The sequence below is a fragment of the Myzus persicae genome, unplaced genomic scaffold, assembly GCF_001856785.1.
Source record: "Myzus persicae strain clone G006 unplaced genomic scaffold, MPER_G0061.0, whole genome shotgun sequence".
NCBI classification, from domain to species: domain Eukaryota; kingdom Metazoa; phylum Arthropoda; class Insecta; order Hemiptera; family Aphididae; genus Myzus; species Myzus persicae.
The window spans coordinates 370,840-385,927 of record NW_019101783.1 but is presented as its reverse complement, the minus strand read 5'-3'; the positions used below and the strand labels follow the sequence as shown (position 1 = coordinate 385,927).

The 15,088-nt window shown below is 28.0% G+C and overlaps 1 protein-coding gene across 3 annotated transcripts; it reads right to left on the bottom strand.

Moving 5' to 3' along the window:
• Positions 1 to 1,744: 1,744 nt before the first annotated feature.
• LOC111030378 (probable E3 ubiquitin-protein ligase HERC4) lies at positions 1,745 to 13,698 on the bottom strand. Of its 3 annotated transcripts, XM_022309828.1 has the most exons (22): positions 13,543 to 13,698; positions 13,382 to 13,451; positions 13,109 to 13,280; positions 12,939 to 13,049; positions 12,736 to 12,858; positions 12,552 to 12,665; positions 12,215 to 12,376; positions 11,424 to 11,575; positions 11,226 to 11,356; positions 10,923 to 11,154; positions 10,714 to 10,841; positions 10,382 to 10,550; positions 10,132 to 10,318; positions 5,196 to 5,296; positions 4,281 to 4,490; positions 4,121 to 4,207; positions 3,856 to 4,038; positions 3,619 to 3,796; positions 3,418 to 3,550; positions 3,199 to 3,348; positions 2,796 to 3,135; positions 1,745 to 2,237 (listed from the first exon to the last, which is right to left on the bottom strand). In XM_022309828.1, the coding sequence occupies exons 3-22, from the start codon at positions 13,224 to 13,226 to the stop codon at positions 2,085 to 2,087; spliced, it is 3,162 nt and encodes a 1,053-aa protein (XP_022165520.1). In that variant the 5' UTR covers positions 13,227 to 13,280; positions 13,382 to 13,451; positions 13,543 to 13,698; the 3' UTR covers positions 1,745 to 2,084. The 3 variants fall into 3 exon arrangements, with proteins under 3 accessions (XP_022165520.1, XP_022165519.1, XP_022165521.1); XM_022309827.1 differs by lacking the exon at positions 13,382 to 13,451 and having other exon boundaries at positions 13,109 to 13,362; XM_022309829.1 differs by lacking the exon at positions 13,382 to 13,451.
• Positions 13,699 to 15,088: the final 1,390 nt, after the last annotated feature.

Here is a 15,088-nt window from a genome sequence, read left to right as displayed (position 1 = left end):
ATATTTACAGCCCACTTCTAGAAATTATAAGAACAATGGTAACAAAAGCATTGAGCTAGAGCCTACTATCGACGCACTCGTTTACCTTCGCATACAAAATTTACAATCAACTGGCAAACTTTTTGAAAAAAAAACACTCTCCAAACACTAAGATTGAATGCTGGTTAACAATTTTACTAATCTTTCCTCAAAAAACGGCAGTTTGCGGAAAGCCTCAAATAAGTACTCCAATATAAAGCTTCTAATCTCCCTTTAAAAAAACCCAACGCAGTGTTACTTCGCCAGCATCTGAAAAAGCTGAATTTTTTAAAATACACATTTCTGAGATATCCGATCACATCCAGATATATTTGATCTAGATACTATAAACCTGGTCAACAGGTCTCTCAACGTCCCTCTTCAATCTACTTTCCCAATTAAACCCTTCGCTCCTAACTATATAAAATATCTCATCTGAAAATACCCTCAAAACAAATATCCAAGCTTTGATTTTGTCACTGCTGAAGTAGTCAAATGTCTCGCTAAAATAGTCATTGTTCGTTTTACACATATTTACAACTCAATAATTAGAGTTTCTTATTATATGGAAGTTTTCAAGAATTATCATGATTCAAAAGCCAAATAAGCCACCTGATACAACCTCATCCTACAGACCTATAAGTCTTCTTCCCTTTCTTGCGAAAATACAAGAAAAACTTACACGTCTTAATGTATTTTACTTATCGTTACTGACAAAAAATTTCTGCCAAACTACCAATTTGGTTTTCATTCTTCAAATTCGACGACCCATAAACTGCCTTGGGTAGTAGATACAATATCCTTTCCCTTGAAAACAATTATTTTGCACAGTCACTTATTTAGACAGTTAACAACCTTTGACAGAGTCTAGCCCGAGGGTTTCCTTCTTAAACTAAAAACATTTCTTGAATGTCAATCCACTTGTAGCCTCTTGTAAAACATCAAACTTGCCTAGATTATATGGAGGGCTGGTATACAAAATGGAGACTTAAAATAAACCATAGCCAGTCCATTCATACCACCTTCACATTGAGACTAGCTGCTCCCTCTGAGGTAACTGTCTATGATGTAAAAAGACCATCACTGAACAACCGTTTTCATATCTTCAAACCTGTAATCTCTAATAAATATACCTTTCCCTCAAATCAAACTCCTCACAGCTCATCTATAAAACATTACCGATTCCAATATTGACATACGGTATCCAACTATGTGAAAGCACAAAAAAGACAAACTTAAAAAAACTCAATCATTCCAAAACATTGCCCTAAGAAAATTAATGAATGCTCCCCCATAAATACTAAACCATACTCTCCACACAGCCCTGAAATTAAAAACAATAGATGTAAAAGCCAAATGCTTTTATAAAAGATTCCATAACCGTTTTTCCGCCCATTCAAACAATTTTCTCCCTCCTTATTTATTTTGTTAGATTTTGTTCTGTGCTTAATTTATAGACTACCAAGTACCAACTTCTTGACACAAAATACAACTCTTAAGGAACAATACTAATTAACTTTGCTTTAATATTGGTACAAATTATAAATATATGTTTATTCCACAAATCTCACATTTAAATATTGATCCGAATACTTGCAACTTGTAAGTGTACTTGGGTACTTTATAGGCATGGATTCCAAATAAACATTTGAGACATGTACATAATTTGTTTACTGATATTTTAGTATGAATTGATCGGAACAGGTGATAAGATATAAAAATCAAGTATTCTTAAGTTGAATTTTATTTTAATCTCATAAGAGTTGTAAATTCATCTACCTCGGCAATTATTGGCCTTGAGTAAACATTACAAATATAATTAAGTCTTAAACAATTTATTAACCGGCCACAAGCTTATTTTATATTAATTATTTGAATAAATAACATAAATCTTAATTTAGGCATTAAGGAACAAAAACATAACATTAACACGTGCAAATAATGTAACCCTGATATTCAACAATAATAATGCTGAGCTCCTCTGCCATTAATTCCTACGATAAAGTTTGTTAATTAAACATTTAATTTTGAGTGTATTTATTGTTGAGGAATGTGTTATAAAATATTTAGACCAGAGAAAATCCTTGTGTCTGGTGAATGGCTTGAGTCAGCTTATACTTCAGTTTTTCTTTAGATTGATACTTCGGTAAATCTAAAAGGTTGAAACATGTGTGTGCCACAGGCAGGTAGTTATCATCTGTGGTGGGTTGGATATAAATCTGAAAAACATTGATTAATTATTAATTAGTAGTATTCAGCATAAGGTAATTAGGAATTAATCTTTTCTGGTGCTATGATAACCAGTACAATACAATTTATTATGCTATTTCTACTACCACTTAACTTGACTAACCATATTTGTTCCAGTGTCACAAAAATAATATTTTATTAGTTAGTGACAAACTGTCAAATTCTTCAAACATCCACTACTATGGTAATACTTTTCAATTGTTTTTTTTTGCTTTGAAAACATATTTTCATCAACTTCAATTATTTTTACTGAGCCTCTGATTTTATAATTCCTAAATTTCATTACAAACAGCTCTATCTTACATACTTAAGTGTAACTATTACAATGCAATATAACTGTTAACTGAAATGATTATGATTCATATCCAAATATTTATTTGTCAAATTTAAAGGACATCATTTTTGAAATCCGACAATACATAAGGCATAACAAATTAGGCATTAACAAAGACAATTGACTTTTCATGTTTGGTAGTCTTAGCATCGTATAGTAATTGTGATAATGGAAAAGTACCAATGTTACTTACTTTTATAGCTTTCATTCCCATGATGGGCACACGATCACTTCCTGTAAGAAATAGCAAAAACTTCTTTTTCTCATCAAGGTTAAACTCTTGAAATACTTCCCAAAACATTTGTATTGTCTTGTCGTCTTTATTGTAACCATTTTTATATTCAGCATTGTCCTGCCACTCCTTCCAATCATAGTTTTGGTGGCCCACAACCGCATCCATTAGTTCTTGCGCATGGAATAAACTTAATACTCGTCCACCACACACTTTCAAAAATGCATCTTTGAATACATTAAATTGTTTTTCAACTCTTCGGTTGAATATCATGTCAACATACAATTCAACAAATTCATGTCTAAACACAAAATACATCAAAATTACAATTCAAATATTAAACATATTAATCATGTTTACTCACTTATTATTTTGATTAACTTTGATATTAGCTCCATTAGGTTTTAGTGGAACTGTTTGAATTTCTCCATAAACTTCTCTAGTGATTTCAAAAGTGAGATTAAATACTTCATCAAGATCAGGACTACTATAAGCCAATAATTCTTTAAAACTACTGTAAAAATAATTTGAACATAAATTATATTTGAGTTGATTTTATAAAGCAATTGGTATATTTACTTACCTAACCATCGTTGGGTCCAGATCTACAAGATCTTGTAAGGTAACAGGTTCATTTAGTAGTTTCTTGTACAATGCTAAAGGAAATGGTAAGTCTATGATGGTAAAATTATAAATCGCTAAGCCACACATCAAACCTAAAGAAATATAAATGAATAAATACAAATATTTAAATATAAAATATAAACAGATAAGTGATATTTACCAATAAGATAATACATTTTAACGTCTTCAAAGGAAGAGTCATTAAACCACGCCATGTGTGTATCAGTAGAACTTACAAACATACCAAATTTTGGATCTAAAATTTCTTTGATCAAAAGCATGAAAAATTCTTTTTTTACTCCTCCAGCATCTTCGGCTTCTTCACCAATAAATTTCACCTAATTTACACACAAAAAAAGTATTTTGCATGGAATTTTTGAAAACGTAAGGTCCTCACTTTCAAAGGTTTTTTATAATCATGTTGAGTATAAAGAGACAATTCACGTATTGTATCTACAACTAAGTTTTCCCGTGAAACATTAAGCTCAATAAATTGATTTGCTAAATTTTGCTGATTCCCATCCAAAAATAGCATTTGCGTAAATGCTCTTGTTGCTGCAGCTTGTATTGCTTGTTGCATCTGAAATAAAAAGCATCACAAATTTAATAATGATTCCTATTTAAATACTTTTGTCAATTTTGTTTTAATAAGAAACACATACCTGTAATTTCTGATCAACTTGTAAAAGTATTGTCTTAGATTCGGCATCGAACAGAAAAGGATAATTGCAAAAATAAAAATCTTGATTCTAAAAACAGTTTAATTTTAATGAATGCAACAAGTATTTCATACCAATAAATAACAACAAAACATATACTTACTTTAATTCCGTTATTATCGGCATGTATCCACCTCATGTAATCAAAGCGTATATCTATCTTATCAGCTAATTGGGGAACATAAAATGAGGAGTGTGGCACTTTCAATTTGCCCTTCTTCACTTGATTCCCATTTAAATTGGAATTTAATTTATTCAATTTAGCTAACACTGAAGCAGCCACTGTCAATGCTTTATCCCAAAATATTTGTTGCTAAAAAACCACATGGTTAATGACTAAAACTAATAGCAAAAGTACCTAAATAATTTTTCATGTAAAAATAAGTTCTCAGTTATTTAGTTTGAACTTATTTAATTTTAGAAAAGATTTATTAGCTTTAGTAATTTTTTTAATAAAGTACAATCTTTGTATAACTAAGTAAATTAATGCATAACCGCTCTAGAAATGTCAGGTTTCAGATGTGGTTTAAACGAGCTTAATTAATACCTTTCTTTTTTTAATCGAACATAGCAAATGAACAACCCATATCAGGGGCAGACATAGGGAGGGGTTTTGAGGGTTTAACCCCCTCCCCCCAAATAGCTGTAGGTAATACAGTGTGAATAGTAAGACATTTATGAATATTTTTAACTCCCCCCCCCCTGAATTTTTTTCCTGCGTTCGTGACTGACCTATATTATATCAATTAAATTATTTTAAGTTTTTAAATAGTTATACATCTATATAATAAAAATAATAAGAGTATTGATCTACCCATGACTTTCAGAATATTTTTTTAAAAATAAGATTTAAATTCATACATTTTCTTTTAATGTGGGCTCAACCATATGTTTAAGTAATAAAAATATTATTTCCATTATTTCTAATTTATCAATTAATGATAATGAATCTTTCCAACAGTAGTCAGTCAGTAGCCATATACATGTATACAAGTTACACACAATTATTAATACTTACAGAACTATTTGTATTAGTGTTTAATTGATCAATGAATACATTTTTATACACCGTTACTAAGGTGTTAAAATATACAATCGGCATCGAAGAAATCCATAACTCTGTAGGTAAAAAAATATTAATTTGATTATAAAGTATCTGTTATGTTTAAATAGTTAATGGTTAACAATATATGAACATAAATTATAAGGTATTACCACTGGTATAATTTTGTAAATGTTATTCCTAAAAATAGTAGTTAATATCATGATATTTTGAACTGATTAAAAATTTAGAACAGTCCCCGTTATTTTTTTTAAATATTGGTTCAATTTTTATATTTTATCATACACTAACATGTAACATGGTAATTTTGGACTATACAATTCTTAATTGGCCCAATCTCATTTGGATGATTTTTAAACAGTTTCCTATTTTCTATTTGTATTTAAAAAAAAAAATAATTTTACTATATGTCTAAATTGTTACTTAAAAGTGTTATTGAAAAATTAATTGAAGTTTTGTGCAACAATTTTTTAAGTAATATTTTTTAGAGGTGTTTATCTATCTCTAATTAGTAGTCCAAATTGTATATACAAACATATTTTAAATGAATGTATTCTATTTGATGGGAGTTCTAAATTCTATTGTTTGTGTTTCACGACCTGTAAAATTTTTTTTTCATTTCAGTGAATATTTTAAAGTTTTAAAGTTGTTTTGGGAATATGTAGATTGTAGGTACCAATCATTGGGCGTCGCGGCAGCAATGCAAAAGCAGTTCCCGCGTCGCCGTCAGTTCAAACAGGAAAAAAAAGGTACCAATCATTGTAATTTATAATATCTGATATATTTATTTATTGAATTCCTGGGACTAGCCATTTGAAAAAAAAATTTTAATAAACACGGACTAAACAATAAAATTACAATTTTGTAGCATAAAGACGGGAAGCGTCAACATTGGCAAGGGAAATTAATGCTGCCTCAAGAACAAGAGTGGCTATAGTGTAGTGTTCGGGTGTTCCAATCAAAAAATTGCAATGAAAGAGTTTGTATTAGAGTAATTTACAAACCTTAACAAATATTATAAAAAATGTGATGGTTATTGAAAAGAGGTTTATGATCAGAATAAGGAAGTGTTATGCTCAACGGTGGATGATAGTCACTTGGAACTGTAGATTTCAAATATTTTTCAACTAGGAAAGAAATATTATAAAAAACAAGATCTAGAATTGAACAATGGTTATTTAAATTTGTATTATCTTGGAATAACCCATTTGACGCAAAAATATTTCAGGATTATAGCTAGAAGAGTATGAACAAGTTAAGCCACTATCATCATTGTCCCATATTGTTGGTATATAAATTTAATATATATCATATACTGATGTAAAGCCAACCATAACCATAATATATTTATATATTAGTATAACAGGAAGACCTGACAAATAAAATAACTTTGGTTCAAATCAATATTTAAAATTTTTTTTTTATATTTATTATTTATTTACTCATGAGGTACACAAATAATACAACATTTATCATTTTTTATTTTTTAATACTGATTTAAATTTTTTGAAAAATTGAATTGTCAATTTGGAAATCTGGTCTATAGAAGAATTTTGATTGAAAAACATTTAAATCATGTTTTTAATTATTTTTATGATTTTTTTAAATGGTCATATTTATTGAATAAATAATTATTGGTTTGAAAAATAATCACTTTTTAAAAAGATATTTTGATTTAACAAATATGTCTTCAAAAGTTCTGTTAAAATATTAAAAAAAAATATTATACTTTATGAATTTGAAATATTTTTTTTTTATGACTATCAATATTACCTAATACAAAAAAATTTTATTTTCAGTATGAAAAACAAAAATAAAAAAATGTTATATTACACGTGTATTGGAAGAGTCAATAAATTATAAAAAAAAAAAAAAAATATATTGATTAGAATAAATTATTTCATTTCTCAGGTTTTCCGGAAACACCCTGATTTATATACTGGTCAATATTAAAGATAAATATGACAAAAATTAACCAGTATACTTACATAAGATAATATGTACTGGTGTAATCAGAGGTGGATTTTCTGTGTAGGCAGCTAGCTGCCTAGGGCGGCTAAATTTAGGGGGCGGCAAATTCTGTAGTGCTTTATTAAAATACATCATACTCATAAAAAAAAATAGAAAATGAATTACTTTATATTTACTGAAAAATAATTGTATATCTTATAATGTAGTATATTTTTGTATATCGATGGTCAAAAGACCAAGTGTCGTAATTCACAAAAATATAATTTTACAGGAGACACTTTAAATAAGATATTTACCGACAATCGTTTTTTTTAAATCTAATTCGTTAATATTTTTACTATGAGATATCTGGAGAATCAATAATCTTATGAATTGAAAATTGGTAATAGTTATTTACATCTTCATTTTAACTTTATTTGTGACCTAGTAGAGGGTTACAGCATTTATTGACTATATAATAATTAGTATTGCATAATTGTTCAACTATTTTTTTTGATAACAGATTTTAAATTAGTAATTTAATTTTAAAAGTTTATCGTTTAGTGACAGTTGTTTACAATACCTAAAAGTTACAAGCTATTAGCAGATAATAATAATATACAGTCAACGCCAATGATAACCCGTAATTGTAATAGTGGATTCATATTTATATATTTCATTTTGTTTAAGCTAGTGAGGTAAGTTTTTAACATTTTGATATTAAGCCTATTTATATTAGACCAACTATCAACAACTAGTTTTTTGGTTTCATTGCAGTTTTGTGTTTATTAAACGTTTGTTGTTTGATTAACATATAAGCTTTCAACGTATGGGTTACAACAATGCAATATTACTATAATATTTTTGTGTGGGTTACAACCATGTAGTATAATGAAAATAAAAATGTTGAGGCTTAAGTTTCCTTAATATGGGTTACAGCATTTGTAACTATTTATCATATTTACTTACGAGGTTAAGACAGAAAATTTATGTTAAAAATGATAATGATTAAATTGTATGGAGGGTTACAACAGTTATACAAGCAAATAATATGAAATTGTATACTTCGTTGTAACCACAATTTTTTTACAAAAGTGAAGGTTATGGCGTATGGTCTTTCGACAATCGAATTATAATATACAGAGTGCCCCACGGAGAATATACCCATTAGCCGTAAAGGGAGTCTCACTACTCGGGCAAAAACTAGTTTTTTGCCGTTCACCTACAAACCAAAAAATGATAAAAAATCATGAAATTAATGAAAATAAAATGTTGAAAGGTCAAAATGTTCAGAAAAATAAACTCTAAAAAATTGATATCTTCAGCTGTTTCAAAAATAAAAATAATGAAAAAATAATTTTTTACCTAAAAATAAAATAAAATGTAATCCTTGTCTCTGTGAGTAATAAAAAACAGATTTATGATATATTTATCATCTCAGGAGATATCACAATGGGTAAATCCTCTCGCGACACCTTGTATTATTTTTAATTTAAATGTGTATGTTACATCTATTTTGATTCATTATAATTAAAATTCATCATAAATTCATAAAAAAGTCATATGTGCAGCAGTTATACAGAAAACAGTTTCTTATACAACTAAATTTAACACGTGGAGCTCCGCTGGTGTAGTCGGAACAGGACCTGCGTCACCATGTTAAAAATATGACCACGCGCAATACTTTATTACTAATTCGACAATCCTAGCGATATTGCTGATGTTATTAACTGTCTCTTTTGAAAGGTAGCAATAACAAAAATCAAAAACTAAGTTTGGTAATAATTATTTTTCATTTGCCCTGTCTGTTTGAGAGATTGTGGCGTGAATGTTGTGTATGTGAATTTTACAAATCAGCAAGAAAGTACCTAGGGTGCCAAACAATTTTTTAATACTTAGAAGTAACTAACACAGGCATTGAATATTATTATAATTATTACAGTCTTATTTTCTTAATAATTAGCAATAAGTATTTAAATATTTTTTTTGAACTGTATGTCATTGTTGTAAGGGTTATACTTTTATTTAAATTTTTTAACTTTAAAATTAAAACAACTATATAGCATTTATACATTAAATAAGCATTAATTATAATTGTTTGCCATCTTTGTTTGTACTTCATAACAGTAATAATATAGGCCTACAGGCACACAATATAAACATATTAAGGTCATATAATATGTAACCTTTATTCATAAGGTCTTTTTTTTTCCTTGTTATAGAGAACCGAAGGAGAAACTGCTGTTGGCATTGCTTCTTCCCCAATAATTCATAAGGTCTATGATAAGCAATAACTAGGGCTGAGAATGTAATGCCCTATAAATAGTTTATTAAACTCCCTAAAAATACTTTTGTTCTAAAAATGTAAAATAAAACCCCTATAAAATGTTGTTCTTACTATTTTTATTCAACAGGGTTTGAATCAAAAAATATTTTTAAAATAAATATAATGAAAATTTTTGTAGCACTGCATAGTTTCTAATCTTCTATGCACGATTTTAAAACAAAAAAAAATTATTCTCATTTCATTTTCCGGTTACACTCAATTTATGCGCTGAACAGATCTGTTCCAAAAATTATGATTAATAATATTCAATTTGGTAAAATCCTTGTAAGCACATTACAAAGTTAAATTTTAAAACAAACATTTTAAAATAAGATTTCAGTGTTCAATACCCTAAAATTATTTTAAAAATGAAAAAGTTACATTAAATTGTAAATTGTCAAAAAATGCAAAATAAAAGCTTCTCATTCCAATTAAAAAATACTTGCAATGTATATGCTATAGAAGATCATTACATACCTAACTTTGGAAAACAATGCAAAGTGCATCGAAATCCCAGCCCTAGTAGTAGCCAAACATTTTATGTGGCATCAAAATGGTTAAAAAATGTTGATAGTCAGCTGATATTATAACTGGTATTATAAACTATATTCTTACCGATAGTATTTAAATACATGTTTTTCAGATTTAGTAAAGCTTCAGCATAAGGCACTTGAAGTATTGAAGCATTTGTAATATTTTTGAACTCATGGTACATAGGTAAGGTCAGATAAAACCTCAATGACTCTACATCTGGAGAAGGCAGTGATAAAGAATCAACTGCACTGGCTAATGATGTTAGTATCTAAAAATAATAATATATTAGTGATGATAATGAATAAAATGATTACATGAATAGAATACTCACTAAATCACTCAAAGATGTATTGCGTACATGACTAATAGCATCAAAACATAATGCAGCGAGATCATAATCTACACCATGATTATTTTCTGTACAAGTGTAATGAATATCATTCAACATTAAAAATGACCCATTTAAACATGACAAACTGCTCATCACTATTTCTACAAACCTGAATGAAACATAATTTATATATTACATATAATTTTATCTGATGAACCCAGGCGTGTAGTCAGGATTTTTTTAATTAATATTTTATTACAATTTGGGGTGTTTTGGGTGTCAAAACACCCCCATTGCAACACGCCTGGATTAATAAATGTGTTTAAACATACGACATTCTTTCTTGGTCAACAGGATTTTCTGGTAGAATAGTTGATAAATTTATCACATCTGAAAGCTTTACAGTCCAAATTTGGGAACTTTCTTGTAAAACTCGATAATCATCTGGATTTATGTCTAGCTAAAAGGCATTCAATTTTATACATTATTATTTTCAACAACCAACACAATAATATGATAAATTAATGTAAATAACACATACCAATTTATGAGTAACTCTAACAAAACATTGATCACCTCCCGCATAAATACTTTTAACAACATATTCTTTATCTGTTTCTATCATAGATGTCCCAGATGGAGATAGCCAAGGTCCTAACACTAATTGTGGTGTATTCGAATTAATAGATAATTTTGTACCTAACTGACCAACACTACCAAGTCCAAATGAGTAGACTCGACCCTTTGAAGGTACTAAAGTCAAAGTATGCCTCCTATAAAATGTTAGAACATATTAGTTTAATAATAAACAGTATCTACTAATTGGTTAAGTTATAATAATTACCGTCCACATGTAACTTGAGTCACAATACTGCCCATGAGTTCTAGCACTTTTCTCGGAACAATTTCGTTTGAAAAAGAACCATGTCCTAACTGACCATACATACCAGCGCCACATGTAAAAACTCCACCATCCTAAAAAATATTAAGTAATTGGTTAAAAACCAAAACATTATATGTTAAAAAATTAAATTATAATTACATATGTCAAGAATACTGAGAAATCTTCTCCTCCAGTAATATATTTTACTTTGACAGTTCTTATTGTTTTCAGTTGCATAGGTGATGATAAGCTAGTTTGACTGTTTACCCCTAGTTGTCCAAAATCATTTTTTCCCCAACCAAAAACAGCACCTATTTGGAATAAATAATTAGTACAAACATATTATTAATCATTGATTTGGGGGAGGAGGATTTTTCAATAATATAGTGCTTAAATGTTTTCCCCACAAATTCTTAAAAAATTAATTTTAGGAAACCATAAACACAACTGTAAATTAATTTTTTTAGTTTATTTTGCATAAAAGTATATTATGAAAATTATTGGTGAATGCATAATTCTTTATTTTTCAGTGTATTAAATTTAAAGCCTTGGTTATGACATTTATACTTCTACCTTTTGTAATTTTTATTATTATCATCTTTATTTATATATGATATATTGATACTATTTCTCATAAACAAGTATAAATCAATTTATATTTTATATTTTGCCTGATTTAATTTCATTACAAATTGTATAAATGAATATATTATTATTTACACTAAAACATTTTTTTTATCATGAATATTATACAATTTAGTATAGTTACTTATTAACTATTTTCAATTTGAATAATATTTATATATGAGTACAATATCATTAAAATGTGTGTATACTTAATGACAAGAAAATTTTTTTAATAGGGCAATAATATGCATAATATGGTTAGAAATTCAGAAACAGCATAGGAGATATGCAAATAAGAACATGTTTTTATACAATAATCTTACCTGATTTTGATACAACAAAACTATGATATCCACCACAGGCAATAAATGAAATAGGTAAGCCAACTAGTGAATTAACCAATGTTGGCTTAGACACATTACCAGGGCCTAGACCAAGGCCTAACTGTCCGAATTCATTTGAGCCCCAAGTGTACAACTCTCCATCTAATTATGTAAATAAGATTTAATGTCAATAAAATAACTGTTTAATATAAAAAATGTTTATTAACATAAAAATAAGTAATACAATTATATTTTAATGAAATATTTAATAATTATTGATTGACATAGATACTAATTTATACATATTTTTTTCAAAAGATATTAAAAATCAACTCACGGTTAGTTAGAGCCATACAATGTTTATATCCACAACTAATTTGAACTAATAACATACTGGCTAATGTTTTAACGATTTTTGGTTTATATTGAATCTCTTCATTAGTTTCAAGTCCTATATTTTATTATAAAATCAAATCAACCAATTTTTACTCCTGTTAAGTTCGAAAACATTTTTAACTTACCTAATTGTCCACTGGAGTCAGAACCCCAAGTATATAACTGTCCCCATTCATTAAGTGCCATTGAATGAGCTTCTCCACATGCAACACTAGTCATCACTAAAGATTCAATCCCTGGAATTTTTTCTGTAAAATCAAGTAATTTACAAATGTAGTATCCACATAGATAGCTTGTTGGAATTAAAGTACACATTTAATATACACACGTAGTTTTGTCCGACATCCATCATGTCCCAGCTGACCAAAATCGTTACTACCACAAGCATATAATTGTCCATCTTCGGTTACGACCAGTGTATGATTATTTCCACAAGCCACTAACATGAGAATGAATATTTAGATTGTTGCTAATCTCTAATACATGATAGATAATTACCTGATTTAATATTATTCACGCTTTCAAAATTTACTATCTCTGTTGGACTAAGGATATAGTTCTCTTCAATACCACCCAAACCGAGTTCTCCGTTGATTGTATTTCCCCAACAATACATGGTCAAGCGTTTGAATTATTTGTTTTTAATTTTCTTACGACTTGTTTCAAAGTTCTAAGGCAGTGATTATAATGAATCACAACAATATTTTAATTAGCCACACAACACATACGCACATCACGTGAATAATAATTATCTAAAAACAAGTACCATACCATAATATTTGAAAGGTTTTATCATTACTCTAAGTAGTTGAGTGTTGGGTTGGATGGTGTTATATTTAAACTATCATTTACATTAAAATAAAAGTGACAAATTAATATTCCAAGACAGATATTTTAAGTAAACCTATATCAGCGAACTATATTATACTCACCGACAATTTTAAAAAACCCAACTGCGTTGGAACTTGGAAATAAAACTTAAAAGCAATTTTTCAATTGTTATGCTTTTTGCTTTATGCTTCATCGGTTATCTTTTTGACGTAAGTTTTAACTATTAAGTATTAAGTAAAAATTCGAATGAAATACGATAACAGTTTCTTAAAAAATAAAAACACTAGCAACAATCATTGTTAGGGAAATAAATGATAATAGGGAAATTCAAGGAGGATAATAATATTATATCAACACGGCGATGAATGGACCATAGACATCGGTTTAGACGTCTTTGACACTAAGGAATTTTAACGTTTATTTTTACTAATCATTTTAATAATATGTGAAGTGTTAACCATGAAGTCTAGAATATTCTAGAGTATTCTATAGTATTCTTTAGTATTCATATTACACGATAAAAAATTATTGGAGTTTAATACCGACCGGCGGCCACCTCGTGGATCGTCCCGAGATTTACCGGGAATTGGGAATAGTGTAGACGTGTGGTTGTAGGATTATAATGTTACGTGTATGCTTACAATATAATATAATAGGTAATATTATATATATACTTACAATTGAACCTGCGCGAATGACTAATATTATTAACCTACACTCATTTAGGCGGCAATAATATTTTATCTACGCAAATGTGTAGATTTGTAGACGATATTGCTGACTGGTAAAAAAATAAAACAATATTTTGTAGACAGTAGGTCTATATAAATACATATATATAATAACATGGTTTGTTAACAAAAATAAAAATGTATGTTAGTGTTGCTGAAAGGTTTCATAAAATCGATTTTATGAAAAATTAAAAATGTTATAGCCCAGCACTACAGGTTTTTCGATCGGTTATAATTTATAATAAACTAAGATATTTATTAATTTATCAATTTATTTTGTTTTATTTTGTATATTTGGTTATATAATTATTACTGTCGTTATTCTCCCCCCCCCTCACAAAAAAAGTTGAATTTGGTTCGGTTTAAAAAAACTCGAAATCTTCAAGTTGTGAGTACATATATAAATTAATTTAGGTATAATAAAATAAATTGAAATTCTAATAAAACTTTAAATTATAATTAGGTACAAGGTACACCTATGGAAATTAATTAATACATTCCTATAATAGTATAATATGTTATGCACTGATAATAAATGATAATAATAATAATTATAATTTAAATAGAAAACTACGAACTAAAATTCATGCACACAAAGTATATATTGGCGATATTATATTATTGGTACACCTATGGAAATTAATTAATACATTCCTATAATAGTATAATATGTTATGCACTGATAATAAATGATAATAATAATAATTATAATTTAAATAGAAAACTACGAACTAAAATTCATGCACACAAAGTATATATTGGCGATATTATATTATTTATTAGTTATTACGTCATATACACTCATGCTCAAATAAAAACAAAGTCATACAATAAGAATTCAAAATTCAAATATTATGAATAGAAATAATAATACTGATTACCTAAAATATTTCTCACTAATAAGTATTAGGTATAA

Coding starts and splice junctions, on each gene's coding strand:
- LOC111030378 (XM_022309828.1), bottom strand. CDS start 13,226: ATGTATTGTTGGGGAAATACAATCAACGGAGAACTCGGTTTGGGTGGT. Junction 11,357..11,423: donor TCTCAGTATTCTTGACATAT/GTAATTATAATT, acceptor AATATTTTTTAG/GATGGTGGAGTTTTTACATG. Junction 11,155..11,225: donor ACTCAAGTTACATGTGGACG/GTAATTATTATA, acceptor AACATTTTATAG/GAGGCATACTTTGACTTTAG.